The sequence below is a fragment of the Clupea harengus genome, chromosome 15 (genome assembly GCF_900700415.2).
Source record: "Clupea harengus chromosome 15, Ch_v2.0.2, whole genome shotgun sequence".
Lineage (NCBI taxonomy): Eukaryota > Metazoa > Chordata > Actinopteri > Clupeiformes > Clupeidae > Clupea > Clupea harengus.
In genome coordinates this window covers 9,649,599-9,670,963 of record NC_045166.1, presented here as the reverse complement: position 1 = coordinate 9,670,963, position 21,365 = coordinate 9,649,599, and the positions used below count along the sequence as shown (strand labels likewise).

General features: G+C 44.2%; 1 protein-coding gene across 1 annotated transcript; it reads left to right on the top strand.

Annotated features, from left to right (window-relative positions):
• Positions 1-4,651: 4,651 nt before the first annotated feature.
• On the top strand, positions 4,652-20,937 carry kcnk10a (potassium channel, subfamily K, member 10a). The gene is made up of 8 exons (XM_031581804.2): positions 4,652-5,008; positions 5,270-6,045; positions 7,856-8,238; positions 14,214-14,331; positions 16,206-16,366; positions 17,261-17,453; positions 18,037-18,179; positions 18,498-20,937. The coding sequence occupies exons 2-8, from the start codon at positions 5,991-5,993 to the stop codon at positions 19,212-19,214; spliced, it is 1,770 nt and encodes a 589-aa protein (XP_031437664.1). The 5' UTR covers positions 4,652-5,008; positions 5,270-5,990; the 3' UTR covers positions 19,215-20,937.
• The last annotated feature ends 428 nt before the right edge of the window (positions 20,938-21,365 follow it).

Below are 21,365 nucleotides of genomic sequence, written 5' to 3'. Positions count from 1 at the left end.
AAAAGATTCCCCCAAGGTCATTTCCATGCATGCCAGATTTAAAGGGTTTTTAATGCAAATTAAAACCATTCAAATAGGAACTCCCTGAGTGGAAACGCTTGAAATTCACATAAAATATAAGCTGAATAAGAAATCGATTTGCTAGAGGGAAGTCGATTAACTCCCGATTCGCATATGGTATAATGCAACTAAGGTTGATGGAAACGCCTTTGTTGAGATCTTATTACATGTTTCTGTTTAAGTTGCGCACACAATGTCATGTTTAGAACCCACAGCTGCTCACAGCTCCTCCCTGGAGCAGGAGAGGGAATGCAAATGCGCACAGACTTGTATTTCTTTCAGCTGAATTTTCATAAATAATAATAATAATCTTTATTTGTATAGCACCTTTCATGCAAAACAATGCAGCTCAAAGAGCTTAACATCAAAGAAATTACACGCGCAAACAAATGACATGCACAGTGATCCACACAAAAATAGACATCAAATAAACACAAAACATAAAAACTAGGATAAATGCACTTAAAACCAGCTAGTGGCGTCCCCTTACAGACCCCATCACTATCTTTTTCCCCCATATAAATACACTGACACATCCCTACAAATGAGAGTTAATTAGCACCTTCAGCATCTGATCTGTTTTCTGCCAATTAAACCCGGGGGGGGGGCTCAATCGAATCATGATAACAGTACAGATTATATTGCATGTTGTGATTTGGCTATGGACATGAATTTGGACGATTTGTGGACAATGACATATGGACATGAAATTGGACGATTTCTTGATGTAAAAATCTTGGGGGAAAACAATCCATGCAGAGTCTGGATGACTGAGTGACACTGCAGCCAAACGCATCTGTATAGCCTAAGGTAAGCTTTAGATTACAACCCTCATTATAACTATTTGCATCCTGCATGAACACAACGAGACCAAGCACTTCCCAGACTGCGCTGTGTATTCATGTGACAAAAAAACAAAACAAATCTGGGTACAACACAGATGAGCTGTCCGCCTGTTTTGAAGACAGAAAAACACACTACCAAATCACAAGCTGGCACATTTGGTGACAGAGGTTATTCACGGTTATTCCTGTTGCCTGTATATCAACAGGCTCTGCTCCTTCCTTGTCCTGTTACATGTCTACTCACACAGTCGATGTTGTGTGAACAGCTCTTCATGCTTGTCAAATATCTGAAATGTACAGTGCAGCGAGGTCGGAGCCAAGCCTATTTCTTCTCATTTGTGGTCTTAAATGTGACCTCATCTGTCATCTTGTATCATGGTGGCTCTTAATAATGATGATGAAACTGAATGTGATGTGTCTGTCTTATGATTGGCGTGGCTAGTTTTAATGGTGAAACTGAGATGATGTGCATCTTTTGTTGTGATTTACATGTGATATAAAGACATTTTTGTCAAAATATGAAACAGTGATGTAACTCTCAAGGCACGATACATAAACAATGTTCCAGAATATAAATGTTGTTTCTCTGTTTCTGCCTTCGTAAATGTTTTTGTTTACATGTCCTTAATTCTTCTAAATTGTCAGCAAAGGCATAAAAACACAGCAAACAAAGTATGAACATGCACAGAAGACACAGAAACAATTGTTAAGATTTATCCTTCAGATATATGTTATTATTATACATCGAGACGCACAAAAACACATAACTCACCTTTAATACTTGTTGATCTATTGTTGTGATTCTAATTTAGTGGGTAGGTCACTGTGTTAGTCTGCATGACAGCGATCAAGTTCATGTATTTCTCTCAATGGTTTTCCTAGAGATTCAATTAGCATTAGCAGTCTAAAGGCTCAACATATTTGTTTGTAGATGGGAAATAAAATGACAGTTATGTCAGGAGCGTGCTCGGCAACCCTGTTCACCCAGAACAATTGACTTGACTAGACTCTGGAACATGAATGTGTCAGATGCGTCAGATACGTTGGTACTGTAGCATGCAAGGGGAAGGGGGGTTATGCGCCTCTGTGTATGTGTGTGTTGTGGTTTCACCCCATAATGCTTTGCGTGTGTGTTAGTGAGAATTTTAATGTTAAATTGTGTGTCTAATGTTCCATTTTAGAATGTACTCGTGTTTCCCTGCTTGTGTCAATGTGTTTTTGTTATCACTTTGAGTCTGTGTGTTACGTGTAGTTGCCTGTATATAGTTCCCTGTCTGTTTACCGTATTTGTCCGCCATAACCCAATGTGTGATGTAGGGATGAGATCCCCCTAGTGTTTCAGTCCGTCTGTATTCAGTGATTTCCCTATGTGTTCTTCAATGGATGAATAAAGAGTCGAAGAGCAGCCTGCGAGTTGCTCCATTCGCTACACTGGTGTCAGAGGAGGGATGGAGGACATGACCATGCTCAGGGACATCGAAGGTCTTCTCAGCGAGCTGCAGCCGAGTGGAGCACGGCCAAAGGGGCATCCCGAAACCCAGCAGGATGGAGCGTTAAATGGCACCAGCATTCCCTGATCTGGACCACAAGAAGGGAGTGAGGGGACCCAACTGCCACAAGCCCAGGACCAGGGGCCGGACATGCCAGCCGGCGTGGCATCCCTATCCCTATCCCTATCTTTCTACCCGGCTGGCCCCAAGCAGATGGGTCCTCCTTTCGAGCTGAGGCTTTGCTCCAGGTTTCTTCGTTTTAAAAGTGAGTTCTTTGTTGCCTCAGGTCGCCTTAGTGCATGCTCTAGGGGTTCAGGCTTTGGGCTCTGTACAGTGCCTAAAGACCATTTTAATTGTTCTTGGCGCTATATGAATAAAATTGAATTGAACTGAACTGATTTCCGTATGCGTACTTCAATAAACGGCAAAGGGTCAAACGAGCTTCCTGCGCATTGCTCCAATCACTACAGTATTCTAATTATGGACAAGCAGGAAACAATGCCTTCTAAATTCAGTGGCTTCACCCAGCTGTCCTAGAATGCTCAAAGAAACATGATTCAAATAGTAACTATTCCATCATTGTGTTGTTCGACCCAAGCAATCACATTTACCCCCAAAAGACAGTATGAGTCATACTGTTGTTTTATTATGTTTGCTATTAATATAGTATCTGTATCCAGGGAGTCACTGTCGTGCAGAGACATAGGCAAAGAAATGGTAAAAGTAAAAGCTGCACACAAAGTTTCTTCAAAAACAGATGAAAGGTTCTTCTTCAGCCGTACAACCATTACATGTACTGTACAGAGATATTTTAAATGGAGAATCACTTATGTCAGAACACGTATGTCCAATAAATGACCCAGACAGCCGCTGATCCCAGAGAGGATCACACCTTGATCTTATGCGGATTGCGCCACTCCACACCAGATCAAGACAATATTTTCTCCAGAGTCCATGGCATCACCTATACGTTCATTGAGTTTAGGAATTACTTTTACAAAGTATCCCAAAACAACATCCAAACATCCACTGAATACATTGTTCAGTTAGATTACAGACTTTATGTGACTATGTGTCTTGTTTGGTATCACACATATGAACAACGTCGCTGGCCTAATTCCGGAATGGCACATGCATGTCTGAAATTAATATAACCCTCTTGAGCAACTTCTACAGATTGACTAATGCTCTGTGAGAGTTCTATTATTAGTGTTTTGTACTAAAAATGTAGGAGACCCTGGTTTTGCACCAAACCTCCAGAAGATGGCGTGATGGCGCCACTCGCATCTAATATCATGCATAGACGTTGCAGTCGACTCAGAGATGGCAAAGGATACGCAGTCGATTTCTCTATGTTGCAACGGGTATGCTGTCAAAGGCCATGTCTTCATGCGTAATTCGGAACCATACAACATCCAAACCCATTATCCAAGCATTGAGAGAGAGAGGGAGAGAGAGAGAGAGAGAGAGAGAGAGAGAGAGAGAGAGAGAGAGAGAGAGAGAGAGAGAAATATTTAATTCAATTTATTTATATAGCGCCAAAACTATTTTGTCTCAAGGCGCTTTACAGAGAACAGGGCCTAAACCCTATAGAGATCCAGACCATAAGGTTCTCTATTTGCTAAACTAACCTCTGATTGATTAGGCCTATGTGTCAGAGGCTTTAGTGCTTTTGTGTCAGTTAATGTTACATTTAAGATGCTGAAGGTGCTGAAACAAAAGACCAAGTGGGAGAGCAACTTCTAGATCTGAGCTGTTTCAAGGCTGTCTTTTCTCCATTTAGAAAAGTCCCTGTGCGAGCAAGCTAGCACAAACCTGTTGAATATCTAGGCAACATCTTTTGTAGGTTGCAGATGACAGGTTCCACAGATTAATTGTTCCCTTGGTTGATAACAATTAGCTTCTTGGGATTTAGTTTCTGACAGTGGGCTATCTACTAGTTCATAATGTCTAGTCTACATTATCCTTAATGGAATAACAGTGTACGTAACTCTGATAAGTGGATAACTTTCGGTGGACTATAAAAAGGTAAGAAGGTTTTATTATCATTAAGCTTTGTTTGGGCGTTCACTGGCGAAGTATGCATAGCGAGATAGTTATAGCTCTTTGTTGAACATACGCACCAGTTGAGTTATTATATTACTAGGTGCATAGTCTGTGCGTGTAACATCGTGGGTTTATAGTCTCCGCTGTCAAGTGCACAGAAGTTAATATTTGGCCATCATTCGTGGACATATAGGCTACATGTTATGTGTTATTTTCATAATCATTATATCATCAATATGTGCAGTCCCGCTCTTGACTCGAACCTGCACCGACGCACCCTGGGACATCGGAGGTGGCGTTGCTATTAATTGTGCTACAAAACATGAACTCTTACGTGGCGCACTCTTATAGTTTCGGGGAATGAGGGTTATTCACTGCATTGTTCTGTATCTGCTGACCACTAATTGACAGATACACTCCACTATTCTTTAGCACATTTAAACATTTTAGGTTTAAAGCAGAATCTACAGAATCTTATTTTTTTGCATTTGTAATCGGGCTACGCTCATTTTAATAGCATAGACAAAACTATAAACATTGTGGCAGGACACAATAGGCCAGTGAAAGGTAGGAAGGCATGTGTAAAATGCCATCTTTGTCCACAGCACTTTTCAAACCAAAATGACGCTCAGGGTTTAAGCATCTTTTAATTATATCTGACCATTGTAGTTAACGCACGAGGGGTAGATATGGTTTTGTAATCGAAGCATGGTGTCTTGATGATGTAATGCTGTGAACATGATTGTTGGAACGATTGTGATTGCCGCAGGGACTGCTCTCTGCGAGTAGTCGATACGTTTAATTCCTACCTTAATGTCTTTTATGCAGTTTCATCCGCTTGGTGTAGACAAGAATCGTTTTCTTGCGGGAGCGCGCTATGGATACAGGCACACGCCAACGAGGATAACAACGCCAACCGAAAAATACTAGTAGCAGGCTAGCCCACTCCTCCTGGCTGAACTTTGAGTGGCACGAGGTGCTTAAAATCTGCTTGCTTTTGCGCTGCGCTACCACTTGGCGCATCAACGGCACAGAATTGAGCTGGCGAGCAGGTGAGAGACGCATCTTTGGACCCAGTGCCATTGTATAATCATCTGGTCCACTGAAGTCGTGCTGTATTGCGGCTGTTGGACAGAACATTATAGAAAATGTAAGCACGGGGTTCGCCAGTCCTATAGTCTCCAGAGTAAAGGGGTATACCCCCCTGCGCCTCTCGCCTTTCACTGAGACAAAGGGACTGTTGGATGGATGGACGATGGTGCATCGAGCCTTAGGTGGGGTGCTTTGCGCTAGCGTTCTTAAAAGACATCAAGCCAAACACAACAAGAAGAGTTCGCCTGGGCATGCACCTTTTTCCCAGTGTCAAGAGCAACGTGAACGACTGATGATGGTGTGGCTGTGTTTTGCTCACTCCCGCTCACCGCCCTGTTTTGCCAAAAAGCACTAAAAGGAAGACTTGACAGCTAATTGGGTACACAAACTATTTATTCAGATTCCATATAATTTAAAGACAAAAAATATACACCCTCAAATCAGCACACCACCGAAGATGAAATTTCCCACGGAAAATCCAAGAAAACCAGGGAACTGGAACCCTTCACCAGGTAAGTGTGCTATCAGTATGAATACTGGGATTTGTGAGATTGCAATATTATTGATAAGTAGACACTAATGTTGCTTTTTCCTACATAGTTATTTGTAGTCTGGAATGGATTTTGTATTGCTACACAGCTAGTATGTGAAGTTGATTGGTATTCACATCAGAAGATGTTTCCAGATGTTAGTGTGGTTAACAACGTGGTGTGACTCCACGTTACTCTTAATGAGACGCGCACACACCCGTCATGTGTGTTTATGGTTCTTCTAGAGCATACCCTTTAAAGTAAGCCAACATAAATACGCTATTTTCACGTTTTCCAGTAAAATGTCATTGGGTTATAATTTCGAATGTGTTGACGAGAAAACGGTTGACAGCCCATTATCTCTGCAGTCCTTTTTGATTGCAGAGCATTGGCATCATTTGACAGCCCACCGTTGTGGCAGACTTCACTTTCCCTTCATTAAAATTCAAATCAACGTGTAGCAGACACGACTCGTCTCGTCCCGTGTCACGATGGTGTTTCCCCACCAATACATTGCGGCAGTTGCATGGTTTATGATAGACACTTATTAACGGGAGCGACTTCCTGGATTTGATTGGTAAATAACGTGCCTTGCGTCATTCTTGGCACATGTAAATCATTGAGCGTAGTGTCATTTTTATATTCAAGGTGCTTATTGAAGGCATCACATGATTCCAAATTTCGTTGTAAGCGAATACAATGACAATAAAGACTTTTCTATTCTATGAAAAATGCAGGATGCTGCATTGCTATGCGTTTTGAAGTGTATTACCTCATCGGGTGATGGTTGGAACACGGGTAGATCCCCACCTCATCCAACATGTGAGGCACGTCCTTTGGGTTGTTACACGCATGGCCACATACTTCCTCTCTGTGCTAGGGGATATGTGGCACCATGACCTTCTGGGAGAATACTATGTTGATTCATGGTGCAACGTAAAAAAAAAAAAATCAATTTCAGATCTAAAACCTGCAGCTTAGATGCTCAAAATGCAGTCTCTTTGCCTCAGAGTAGCCTCCATTTGGTCCCTCTATACCTGTTACACGTTTCACCAGCCACTACAGTGTGTAAGCCCAATGGCTGACAACAGGTCGTGGAATGTGATATACACTTGAGGACTGAGGGCACACTGGAGAGGAGATGCCTGAAATGTGACATCGAATCCCTTCTCTAGCCTACCTAGCATCACCTCCCCTCATGACAAGAGCAAAGCCAAGCGAAGCAGTCGCTGTTCAAAACAGCAGGTGCAGATGCATTTTTTTCCGACTTCAACTGTTTTTCCTCCATATTTGAGGATAGAGACTAAATGGACTTGCGTATCAATGTGGATACAGAGGGGAGCGTTTGCATGAGCCTCAGCCATTGGGATTCTTGTTGTTTTTGTGGAGCTGGGTCGACGATTGCTGCCTTTAAGCGAAGCCTGGCTCCACCCTTGGAAGCAATGCTTCGAAACTTTAATGGCTTTTTATGAAGCCCACTAAAGTCATTAGAGGATCGCTGTCATCGCCTTGCGTGTTTGCCGTGATCGAAGCGGGAAGACAAAAAGCTCCATTACTGTTAAGAGCCATGTGAAGTGCTTAGCTTCTGAGATGTAAATGGAGAACCACACGGTAGTGTAAACAGACCGCGTTCTGCTTGGTTGTGTTTACAGTCTTCAAAGGTAGGGTGTTTCGGTGATTTCACGTATGACATGTGTCCTGTCTTCAAAGCTGATTCAAATGCTTTTGGATTAGGTGTGACTGGAGCATCATAAATGCGATATCTTTGTCCTCTGTCCTCTATCCTTCTCAGTGCCTGTGCAGACAAACCTCATCCCGCCGAAGAAGGTCCAGCCAAGCATGTTGCAGTCCAGCCTTGTCCAGGCCAGCGTGGCCACCATGCAGAACCCCATGGGCTGCTCGGCGCACCGGCAGTCGTTGTCGCGGCCGGCCAGCATGGTGGCTAGCATGGAGGCGGTGGCTGACGGCACGGCCACCTTCACCGTCATGAAGTGGAAGACGGTGCTGGCCGTGTTCGTGGTGGTGGTGCTGTACCTGGTGGCGGGTGGGCTGGTGTTCCGGGCGCTGGAGCAGCCCTTCGAGAGCAACCAGAAGGACACCATCACCATGGAGAAGGCAGCCTTCCTGCAGAAGCACCCCTGTGTCACCTCGGCCGAGCTGGAGGCGCTCATCAAGGTATGCCCTCCTCTGCTCTCCTCTCCTTTCCTCTCCCCTATCCGTCACACCTGCTCCTGTCCTCTAACCTCCACAACCCCAGCACCTTCCCACCGTCCTCCCCCCCCTACAGTCGCCGTCTCTGTCTTGTCCCGGGTGGGGTCTCAGGTCCTGCGGTAACGCGAGAGCCACATCGATCTGGTGACATCCAAGACTCTCCCCTCACATAAAATAAGAGTCGGGACGCGCAGGGCTGAAGCGCACTGAATGGGCAAAGGCTGTGGGACAAAAATAGGCACAAAAAAGCGGAGAAGTCTAGCCGGCTGTCTGTCAGTCTGATCTCGCCTCAGCGCTAGAGCCCCTGGCAGAGAGTGTACTGTAGTTGACAAAGGGGAAAAAAAACACTGAACACGTGTGTGTGTGTGTGTGTGTGTGTGTGTATGTATGTGTAGCCAGGCCACTGTGACTCTTGCACCAGCCCTGCATGTGACTTGCCCACAGCGAAGGCTGACACTCAGACAGCTGCCCCTAACTCTGATGCTTCATGACAGTCATCATTAGTCGCACTTGACTGGGGATGAGGCGGTTGTTGTATAACATCGCCTTTGAGTAACAACAGAGAGAGGTGGTGCAAGGGTGTGGGAGGGTGGGGAAGATTGGACCAGACTGTTTCTGCCTACCCCACTTATAAACATGAAGCAGGTCTCTCTCTTGCGCTGGGGCAGAGCCAGGACGGGGCAAGACAAAAGAAAGATTCATTAGGTTCGGGTATTGATTTTTTTTGCGCCCCGATCCAAGACTTTAACTACTTGGCGAGAATCCCTGATGAGATTGTCCCTAGCCTTTTCAATTAGGCTATTTGCATACAACCCATGCGCCATAATTCAGCCTCCCAGCTTGATTTGTGCCACCCTGGCATGTCATTTCTGGTAGCACTATGGCGGATGTGCTGTTAGTCCTCAAACAGTCACTCCCAGTTCTGTGTTCAGTGTTTTGTGTACGGATACAGACGCGACACCTCACCCTCCCTCCTCATTACAATGAGGAGCTTCCTTTATGGCCATGAGGAATGCTTGTAAACTGAACTTGATTTAATCCCCCTCTCTCCGGATCCAGGGAAAGCCCACTAACAGCAGCTTTTTATTTGACTTGCATCTCTGTGCCCTGGCTTTTTGCTGGTGCAAAGATGCCTGCAGCTCCTCGTAAAACATCTTCAGTGACGCCCAGCTATTCAAAAGTGCCAGATATTGACCCAAGTACGGCAAAACAGCGTTGTGAGGGACACAATGACAAGGGTCGTGGGCTGAGCTATCTAATTTGTCCTCTCTGTCTGTCCCTCGCATGCCAAAACAAAATATTCTATTCATGTAATGGCTAAACGTTAGTAAAAGCAAAGTTTTTGGTGCCAAAAGTAATGAAAGTGATGCTGTTTCTTGATTCTTGTTTATTGTGTATTGTTCTGGTGAACAAAATACAATATGGATGTTGTTATAAGAGGGAAGTAAAGAGGCTGAAGCTTGGGGCTATTGTGTACTTTATCATTTCTAATAGAACAATACTTACTTTAGCAGTTATTATAGAACAGTACTTACCTTATCAGTTCCAATAGAACAGTACTTGTAGCAGCAATTTCTAATTGCCTACCACGGGTGGCTGAGATGGATTTGGTTCTGACGCGTGTAGGAAAGATGAGAAGTAGAGGTGAGTCCAGTTGGTCCCTTTGACCGTTTATTGTAGAATGGTGGATAACAAGTTGTTGGAAATAAAATAAAAGATATTAAACTAAAGAGTCTTTCTTAAGGCACATGGTTCCTTTGCAAACGTCCTGGCACACGGTCAAAAAACTGTTGCCTTCCTCAGCCACGCCCAGATGCTCTGGCTGCTGGATTTTAAGGCCTTTCCCCCTTGGGCTCCACCTTCAGCCTCTCAGGTAAAGTTCAGGTGTCCTCTAGATGGGGTAAAAACACCTACGGCCATAGTGTCACTCATTCATTCTTACACACTCACACTTGCACATACTAATAAAGAGAGATAACATAAGAATCAACATAAAGGTTAATTTGGCTCCTACAGTACTTACTGTATCAGTTCCAATAGAACAGTACTTACCTTATCAGTTCCAATGGAACAATACTCTGTGGATTTGTTCTGGCCCCAAGAGCATGGGAAACCTGAGACGCAGATAATATTTGACAAGACACTGGATGATTGTATACTAGACAATCAGACAATCTTTGTGGATTTACTGAACTTGATCAACTTATTTGAGGCGTTGTAAAATATACAATTGACACTTATACACTACTTACCACAGGACTACCACATAAACGTAGTTTTGAATAATACGGTTCTGAAACACTGAAAACATCTTCTTGTCTACTTCACTTGACCACTATCATCCTTTCATCGGTCTTTCTTGTGAGTCCCCCCCCCCCCCCCCCTGTTTGCCCTGCAGACATCCGCTCACCCAGTTATGGCTTAGATGGGCTCTCGGTATATGCAGTGGTAATTAGCCACATCTTCAACAGAAGGTTTCAGCGCATCTGTTGGGGAATCAATTATTGACAACACACGCCTCCAGCTCCCTTGAGGTATGGTGCCGTGTAGTGGGGTGTGATGTGGTGTGGTGTGGTGTGGTGTGGTGTGGTGTGGTGGGAGAGGATGGCAAAGCTGTTTCTCTACCCAGGAAAAGGTCAAGTGTGTGTGGCCACGTTGAAATGAACTGACAAAATTGATTCATGTTTGCTTCACAAACACACCATACATACAAACACAAACGCACAGACGCCATCGGGGGTTATGTATCCAAAACCAAACTCATATTTATCGAAAGAACACAGCCAAACAATTATTATCACTGTTTTTTTATGGGTGTCTGCGTGGGGTGTGTGTGTGTGTGGGGGGGGGGGGTGTCACTGCTGCTGGTTTTCATAGCGTTGCGTCGGTGTGTGTGTGGACTGGGTGAGTCTAATGACAGAGGACCAAGGACCAGGCTGTGAGTCAACGCTGCGGCACGGTTCCAGCCCAGGCCAGTGTCAGCACATGGAGGTGTTATTCCTTATTACCCTCCGCACCACGAGCCATGACTCAGGTGCGCGAGAGAGGATAAGCTGAGTCAGTGGCTGCGGCCTCCGGACTTCTGGTGGTTCACGGAACGCGGTTTGGCTGGAGCGTGGTGGCTGGCGCCTCTCTCCACTGCGCTAATGCAGTTACATAACCATGCGCGAAAGAATGTGATTGAACAGCAAAGCAGTTCGGTCCATGGAGTTTGTGCGCTGGCAGCAAAAAAAAAAAGCCAGTGGAAAATAGACGGATATCGCGCCTGAGTGGAGGTGAATGAGACCATGTGTTTCCTATACAGCTCTGGGTGGAGGCGGAACATTATTTTGTTGTGTGAACAGCAGCTCTGGCTAAATGTTCGGCAGTTAGCCGATCGTTACACTGTCCGTATGTCGGCGCGTTTCAGTTTGTTCGTTTCAGCTTCACACCATCGTCATCATCTGTTCCACCTGACACGGTGGGCTCTGTTGATCAATCTTGAGTTTTGAAAAGTGGCAGGAGCAGGGGGCAGTGATAAATGGCACCTGGCCTTGTGCCCGTCGCCCAGCAGTGATGAGAAATCTCTGAAATACAGCGGGCAAGATCGGACGGCCCAGGCATCCACGGCAAGATTTATTCGCTCTCCATTATTAATAGCACTCCTCTGGGTGAGACGGTGTCAGCAACCTCCAGTCACACTTTTACGGCATTGGAAACACAGTGAAGAGTAAATTGTATTTGAAATACAGTCTGTTGTGCTGTCTCCAAAATAATTATCCTTTGGGAGGAGTAGCGGATACAGAGATGTAACGTCACACCTTTCATGCTCAGAATCATCTGCCTTCACTTTCCTGACAGCTACATGACCTGCAACACCACCAGATCTATTCATATTTGGAGGAACTTGTTATTGTTATATGTCTATCGTTATGTAATACTTTCTCTGGTGTTGTGCAACAAAAATATTGAAAATGTCATATATTTACAGTCACGTACACACACACACACACACACACACACACACACACACACACATATATATATATATACATAAGGGCATAGTGAGACACTTTTGGTTGCGTAGGCATTGCCTTGGATGTTCTGCGATGTTTAGTCATGCATGTCAGACCTCTTCAGTTAATAATATGCATGAAGAGATATTTCAAAAATGCATCCAAATCTGCTCTGAATTGCTTTGTTATCACAAACATCAGTTCTGTACCATTTCCAGAGGTCATCTTATCATTGGCCTTTTGGAGTTTTTTTTATGTCACACTGTTATAGCACTATACAGTGCTATAGTGATATGTCTATCATAGATTTCAACCTCAACCTCATAGATTTCAACCTCAAGCATATTATGTTAAGACAGACTAACCCTTTGGTCTGATAGGAATTTTATCATCTAAGCCAAGCTCTGTGGTCAGTAGGCTCCAAATATAGAAACAAGCCCATCTGTCCTTCATGATGCTGCATAGTGGGAATCATTAAAATGTAATTATATAGCTTGAATACTATTATTAATATAGCATCTATATTACTTGTGAGCTTTGTGATACTATGAATGCTTAATTTCTCACTGTTGTCATAATAAAAAAAATGTTAAGAGATGTTTTGTAAATTGGTGTGGACAAACGTATGTGCCAAATACGTAAACTATAACTAAGATCTGATCTTGTTGAATACTAAGCTTAGAGCTTTGTGTGAGGATTTCAGTTTGATGCTTTGCCCATTAGGCATCAGGTACCGAATAGAAGTGTGTTTTTATTTTTTTTAAAGATTGTTATTTTATTTTTTTTTTAAGATTTATTTGGGGCTTTTTATGCCTTTAATTGTACAGGACAGTGAAGTGTATGACAGGAAGCGACGCGGAGAAGAGGTGGGGAGAGGACCGGAAAACGACATCAGGCCAGACTTGTGTCCAGACTGTGTCCCTGCGGGCAATGAAGCCTGTAAATGGGCTTATCTAAAGATTTATTTTTGGGCTTTTTGCCTTTAATCAGATAGGACAGAGAAGATTTGACAGGAAACGAGCTGGAGAGAAGACGTGGGGAGTGGGATCGGGAAAGGACCGCGGGTTGGATTTGAACCCGGGTCCCCGTGGGCGATCAAGCCTGTTCATGGTTGGGGCTGCTTGTGCCACAGCTCCCCCATAGAAGTGTTTTTAAGGGACAAGTAAACGCATCAGCAGAAGCTTCAGCCATCATCTCAGCATGGATCCTGTCTCATGGTCATGGTCTCATGCTCCAGGTGGAAACTGATGGATTCCTTCACTACGTCCTTGCTTATTTGCCCTTCGGCATCACACACCCACTCAATCACACACACACACACACACACACGCACACACACACACACACATACACACACACAGACGTCGCTCACACCTGCGCTGCGTCCCGCCGTTCCTCGAGCCTCTCTTCCATCTGCTCCCGATGGCCCACTGGGCAGGGCGAGGCGAGGCTGGCAGACTGGCACAGAGATCAGTGCCATGCCCGAGACTGGCATCGGCCCAACCATCCGTCAGCACTCCTCGCCGCAGCGTGTCATGGCCATGACTCATCTGAGGAGCTGCTCGTGTTGTTTTCGCAGCAGCCGTATGTCTTGGGTGGCGCGAGGGAACCATAGAGTGTGGGTACTTGAGCTTGTCTCTCCATCAGGCCATGCTAGAGAAAGGTGGGCATAGCCATGAATGAAAATAAAGCCTCTCTTGACATTCTCTCTTTAGCAAATTATGGAGATTACGCCTGTCTCTTAGGCCGTGAAAAGCACCCGTTTAGTTAACGGATGTTCACGAACCATGACAGTAGTTTGAGTACTCATTAAACAATGAGAAGAAAGCAATTATATGATGATATGAAGCTGATAAATTATGCATCTTTATCATCATAGTCTCATAATTTCTAACAGTGAATCTCTCTCTCTCTCTCTCTCTGTCTCTCTGTCTCTCTCTCCAGCACTCCATAGATGCTGCCAGCAGCGGTGTCAGCCCCATCGGAGAAACACCCTACAACTACAGTCACTGGGATTTGGGCAGCGCTTTCTTCTTTGCAGGAACAGTAATTACAACCATAGGTAACCTGACCTGAACATTTAAAAACCCACTCAGAGTCGAGTCGTCGCCTGACCTACTGTAGTGATATTGATACGTCAAAATCAAATCTGAGCTTTTTGAAACCCGCCACCGTCTTCGGGTACTATTTCCCAAAGACTTATAATAGTAGGCACGGCATCCATGCGCTGTATGTCTAAAAATCAATTTCCTCAGACAAAAGAAGGAGCCTGGATCAAGCTCAAAACAGCAGCCATCACTCAAACAAAATGAGAGAAGATACTCGAGAGTAGGGAGGAATCAATTGTCTCAGGGACTGGCCACATTAGCGATGCAATTACAGTCCTGGGAAGATTAATTTCCCTCATAAAAGAAGTAAATTAATTTATTTCCTTTTGCAAGACCATTTCACTTGTAATTCACTGGTTAAAATTGCAACAGAGGCCCTAATATTTATGAAATTCTAACACCTCAGTCACCAGAATGAGTTCCTGTGACATTAAGGCATTTGTTCAACTTCAGTGTTGGTTCGTTCACCCACATAAGCAGAAATCTAAAAAAAAGGTCAACGTAAAATCATTTTTGCAAACCTATTTTACTAGTAATTCAATGGTTGAATCTGGTAACACAGGCTCCATTATTGTTAAAAAAAACTAAAGTCTCAGTCACTTGAAATAGATCTTGTGATAGAAAGGCAATTGCTCAACTTAAGTGTTGGTCCTGTCAGCAGCAGGCATAATAATGTTTTCCCCTTTTGCAAGACTGTTTCACCGGTAATTCGCAGGTTAAAATTGGGAACACAGGCTCTCTATTATTCTCTCTATTATTGTTGAAATCCTGACACCTCAGTCACCTGAATAGATCTTGTGATATCGAGGCACTTGCTCGACTTCAGTGTCGGTTCATTCAGCGGCAGATGCGTCTGGTGTTTTTTTTCCCTCCACTAGCTCCCTACTGCGCTTAAGGAGATCAGTGAATCGATCGCACATCAGGACGATAACAAAGCACACACAATCACTAATCCCCTCTGGACTGAGTGGCGCGCTGCTCAACCTAATAGATGGCAGGGAGATGCCTCTTGCTGCCAATGGCCAAGGCACGTCCAGGGCAAGGGTATAAGAAAAGACTGACGGTACGCCTGTGAAGTGAACCCAAATAGGACCTGACACCGTGCCGAACGTGGACAAAAGGCACAGATAGGCTTAGATTTAGCCGTAAAGCAGCAAACGCTACCTCAATTCATGGCCTAGAAAGACATCACAGCGTGTCACCTAAGGGGTCTGTGGTGTTTCCGATCAGTCTCAGGGCTAAGTGGTCCATTCAAAGTCTTTGTTTGGCTTTGTTTGTAGAGGGATTCTATCTAGTTACCAGCCCTAAGGGTTGAGAATCAGGTAATAATGTCCTACTGTTTTCTCAGCATTGTTTTAATAAAACTTCATAGTAATCAGAGCCTTTTTGGCCTCCTAGTTAGGAAATCAAATCAGGATGTTTGTTTTCACAGTCCCTGAAATCCCTTAAATGCAACAGCATTATTATTATATTTCATGTATACTTATGCCTTGGTTATTTAATTATTAATTTATTTTATAAGTGTTAACAGGTGCCAAATAATTTGTTTATTTCATGCTGTGGGATCTGTTTTTCATAGACATGTTTAAATGCACTAGCACTCTAACCTTTAGCTGCTCCACTTCCTTGGATTATAAAAGCAGTTCTACCCTTTAGCCTTCATCCTGTGGAGGTCTTCACATTGTTTAGCCTCTCGCCACAAACTATGAATTTGTTTCTCAAGAAAAGGTCAACTTTGTGAACTATTCTGACATTTTTGCCAAGATAAGGGGTACTGCAATAACCATGGAAATGCACATACTGACCTCCCCTCGTGTTTATTCCGTAGGCTATGGCAATATCGCGCCAAGCACAGAGGGTGGGAAGATCTTCTGTATCCTCTATGCAATATTTGGTATCCCACTCTTCGGGTTCCTGCTTGCTGGAGTGGGTGATCAGCTTGGGACTATTTTCGTGAAGAGCATAGCCAAAGTCGAAAAGATGTTTCGGGTGAGTGGAATCATCAATAAATAAAGAAATCAATATAAAGTCTTTCTGAGGGGCATCTTGGTATGATTGATTCCTCTAGAGCAGCATTTCTACTCAAGTTCTATGGCAAAAATTCAACCTGACCGCAGTACATAGATTTAGACTTGAGCGAGGGTTAGATGAATCTATTTGACAAGGTGGCAAATTGGAATATATATTTGACATTTCCTGATACAGATATGTTTTTAAAAAGTCTTAAAAAAATATGTATTTTGTATCATGTTTGTTTTCCTAGTAAAATTCAGCCGCCACCCTGTCTTAGATTTGTTAAGGTCATGCACCCACGTGTATCCCTCTTTTATTACTCACGAGGAAGGCCACATAGCTGCTCTGTGATTGGTTGAGGGATTGCTGGTGTAATTTGAGGGCATGCTGATCTGAAAAACAAACAGTAGCACCAGGACGGTGGTCACCCGCCACGGGCGTCGCACACACTGACAGCTGGTGCAGTGGCTCTCACAGCACCGCACCTCGTTTGCCCCAATCATGAATCTTTAGCCACGCAGCAGGCTCCCGAGATCAGGGTCTGATGAACGCATGTGGCCTGTCCGAGTCACGAACGTCCTCAGCGAAACCACATGTGGTCACTCACTAAGGGGCGCGAGTGTAAGGCTTTGTGGTAGGCTTGGTAGCCAAAGTAACTGCTCTGTACTTCTCTTCCTCCACACCGTGATCATGCATCACTCCGCTTGTTTCTGCCACTTACGGACTGCCCTGGCCCCATCCCACCTGCCCTGGCCCCATCCCACCTGCCCTCTTACCCCATCCTACTTGCCCCCATCCCTCTTAAACCATCCTACCCACCCCCATACCTCTTGCCTCGTCCCTTTCTCCCTGTCCCAACTCCCTCTGTAGCGGAAGCATAACCAGATCAGCCAGACCAAGATCCGAGTGGCCTCCACGCTGCTCTTCATCTTGGCCGGATGCATCCTCTTTGTCACCATACCGGCCATCATCTTCAAGCACATAGAGGGGTGGACGACGCTTGAAGCCATCTACTTTGTCGTCATCACCCTGACAACTGTTGGCATCGGCGATTACGTGGCAGGTAGAAAATGCACCTGGTTTTCAACATTTTCAAATGTTCAAAATCCTTCAAATTTTCAAAATGTTATCATGTCCTCTGATGCATTATTCCTAGGTCTTCTTTTTTATGTTTACTCGGAGCACTACTGGTATATAAACTTGAACACAGAGATGAAATGTTACAAGTCCTGTTTTATTTTGTTATAAATAATAAATGTAATATTTTATAACGTTATATTGTTTATGTAAAGGTTAAGAACATATTTCACAATTCAGTATTGCAGAATTCTGTATTTTTACACGGCCATCCATTTGAAGCTATGTAGCAAAGTTCACATAAAAAGCTCTCGGCAGTGGAAAGTGATAACGGCTGGTTATTTGCTACAGCACTTAAAGCTACTGCAGACCTTTTTCTGGCTCTTACCCTCGTGATCATGCCTGAGCATCGCAGATACTCTGCCATTTTCGACAGCTGAGAGCATGTATGAGAAAATTAGCTTTCCTTCTCCATGGAGATGCGCTGCAGAATGTGTCAGGAGTCCGTGTAGCTCTTTTCCCTGATAGAACACGTACAGCACAGAAAGTAATCTTGTGGTGTTTTGCAGGAGGCGACTGGAAGATCGAATATCGCAAATGGTACAAGCCTCTGGTGTGGTTCTGGATTTTGGTGGGGTTGGCTTATTTCGCTGCGGTTCTGAGCATGATAGGAGACTGGCTGCGAGTCCTATCCAAGAAGACCAAAGAAGAGGTAGGAAGACACTTTTCTTCTTAGCTGTTAAAGGAGCTTCATCAGCTACACAGAATTAAAAAAAAAAAAATTGTAAATGAATTCATTCAAATTCAAATTAAATCAATTCCCCTTCAAATATTATATTAAGTATAGTACATATTAAAGTAGTATATATTAGTACTTTATAATGTACTAATGAAGCACAGTAGTTATTATATTATTTTAGTAGTATATATTAGTAGCATAAGTAGTACATAAATGTCACAACTGAGATTGTTATGGAAATGGCCGTTGTATTGTGATGATGTGACTGTGAGAGCCTTTGGTCTTTCGTAGGTCGGGGAAATCAAGGCGCACGCGGTTGAGTGGAAGGCCAATGTGCGCGCTGAGCTCCGCGAGACACGGCGGCGCCTGAGCGTGGAGGTGCACGACAAGCTGCAGCGCGCCGCCACCATCCGCAGCATGGAGCGCCGGCAGCTGGGCCTGGACCAGCGCGCCCACTCGCTGGACGTGTTGTCACCCGAGCGCCGTGCCGCCTTCAACAGCCTGGATGCCAACCCCTTCAAGACGTCCTCACAGGAGAGCATCGACATCAAGCTCAACAACCTGCGGCTGCGCTCCGAGCTGGGAGACAACCACGCCGACCAGGCCTGCTCTGAGGACAACATCTTCAACCGCCTAAGCTCCGTCACCAGGCTGGCCAAGCGCAACCGCAACCTCAAGAAGAACATTCCGGACGATGCGCGGCGCTCCTGCGAGGCTTACAGCTGCAGCAGCCCCTCAGCCAGCGAGGGCAAGAAGAACATTCCGGACGAGGTGCGGCGCTCCTGCGAGGCTTACAGCTGCAGCAGCCCCTCAGCCAGCGAGGGCAAGAAGGAGGCCGAAGAAGAGGAGGAAGAGGAGGCTGACAAGGACTGCAACACGAGCCTGACCAACGTGTCCGTCTTCGCCGAGAGCCCAAAAGCGCATAACGGCTTTGTCATGCTGCAAACCAAAGAGAAGGAGAGTGAGAAGGAGGCCGCCATGGAGGTGCACTTACAGATGGACCCCTAGGCAAAAGAAAAGCATTGAAAAAAATTATCGACCAAACGTGCCTTACACTCATGCCGTCTCTCTGAGACGAGTTCCTGAATCCTTGTTTGCCTGTTTCTTGAACTATTCACTGTGCCCTGATAACTTGATAAAGAAAGCCAGAGCAAACTTTTTTTCGACGCAGCAAGAGACCCTGAAAGAGAGACTAGTCATAACCATTCAAAGAACCTGTGCAATGCATCGTAAGATGGTGAGAGAGACTGCTGTGAGGAGGCAAGAAACCCTTGGAAGAATAGCAAATAAGAGACTGTAGCAGATTGGATCGCCACTTCCTTTTGATGATTTCCTTGTTTGGCTGGTGATTGGACCTCCACATCAGTGCTGATCTGTTTCATTGTTTTTTCTTGCTTGGTCCTCCTTGCGAAGAGAACAAAGCTGCTATGAATAAGCATAAGATGACGTCACAAAGACTGCTTGATCCAAAACTGAAGGCTTAAGACACTTAAGACACAGCATGTCTCTGCTTTCCCTTTGAAAGTATCAACTGAAAGTATCAAACGTCTTTTAAAAACCTCAACTAAGAGGAACCAACAAAGTACTAAACAGCAACATGTATGTGCATGAGCTATACTGTTGTCTACTGAACTATGGCGTATTAATATGATAATATTAATACTGCATTAATATGATAACATTAATACTGTATGTCCACTACTGGTAATATCTCAGGGCTTGTGGTCCTACTGGTGTTGTTGAACTGTATACTGCATATCAAGAGAGTTGCATTAACACTTTGAATCGACCGGAAGCGCTGGTTGCACACTTAACTTTCTTCATAGGAGAGCCATTGACAATGGGTCGAAAGAAAAGCCATAGTGGAAATCTGAAGTAAAAGTATGGTTACATTTTAATACAGAAATATGTGACACTTTGCAGATAGGATCAAGGAGGGTGGGGGGGGGGGAGAGGATGTGATTCTGCTTTTCAGAGGGGAAATGTATTCTGGTCTCTGACCTGAACAGACTTTCAGCTGGCATCTCTATGTGTGGTTAATGTGTCCCATAGAACAGACCCGACACCCATCTTGTCTCAGTTGTTGGTGGCAAGCGTGCTATTTGAAGTTGTGGAAAATCTGTTGGCTGTATAAGGTTTGTGTGTGTGAGTGATAGTATGTGTGTGTGTGTGTGTGTGTGTGTGTATCTGTGTGTGTGTGTGTGTGTGTGTGTTTCTCTCTCTGTGTGTGAGAGAATGTTTGAAATATGTGTGTTCCATTACTCTCTTGTTAAGAGTCAAGTAGATTGTAAATGAACAACCCCTGAAACTAGGGTTAATATTGACTCCTCTACCCATTTTAAACCCTGCACAATCACCTTAAAGCTTTACATGTTATTTGTATTCTTCTTGTTTGCAATGAATTGGGTGCAGCAATAGTATAGAATGAATGCAGCAAAGGAATCTAAATGTTCACTATGGAATTAAGATAAAAATTACTTAAAGCATTACAAAATAAGAGTCATGGAAATGAAAAAGCATGCTATTGTGCAAATATATTATTATGGTCTGGTAATGATTGTACCGCCACATGCTTAAAATGATTAGCTTTTTCTAAATGTCCATGTTCAAAGCTAATTCATTGGGGTTGCATATGCTCAGTAAATGGAAGTTGTTCACAGTATACCATGTGCAACCATTACGTTCAATGTAGTGAGTGCCTTTTGGAAATAAATATTACTTAAAGACGAAACAGTCTAGTTTGGGTCGTGTTTGCTTGCGTTTTGCTACAGATTATCTTCTGTGTCACTTTTTTGCTGTCTAATTGTATCGATATTAGTGATATTAGAAGTTTTCCTCAAGGCCAGAAAAGGAACATGTCCAACACAGGTATCATATTCACTCTTTTTTTAGACTGACCTTCTTGATTTCCTGTTCAGAAACTTCGCACCTCATGTTTGTCTTTGGAAACGGCCACTTTGAGTCCCTCAGAGGGTGATCACCTTCAAATGTGCTTCCTGCTATTGGGTCACATGTTTGTACAGACCTGTCCCCTGTCGAGGACAGACATCTCTTGTAACACACGCTGCAAGAGGTCTTATTATAGAACAAGGTCCCCCATGGCTTGCCAGTACAAAACCTCGGGTAAAATTAAAGGATATTATCACATTATCACCAAAA

Coding starts and splice junctions, on each gene's coding strand:
- kcnk10a (XM_031581804.2), top strand. CDS start 5,991: ATGAAATTTCCCACGGAAAATCCAAGAAAACCAGGGAACTGGAACCCT. Junction 6,046..7,855: donor GAACTGGAACCCTTCACCAG/GTAAGTGTGCTA, acceptor TATCCTTCTCAG/TGCCTGTGCAGACAAACCTC. Junction 18,180..18,497: donor CCAAGAAGACCAAAGAAGAG/GTAGGAAGACAC, acceptor GGTCTTTCGTAG/GTCGGGGAAATCAAGGCGCA.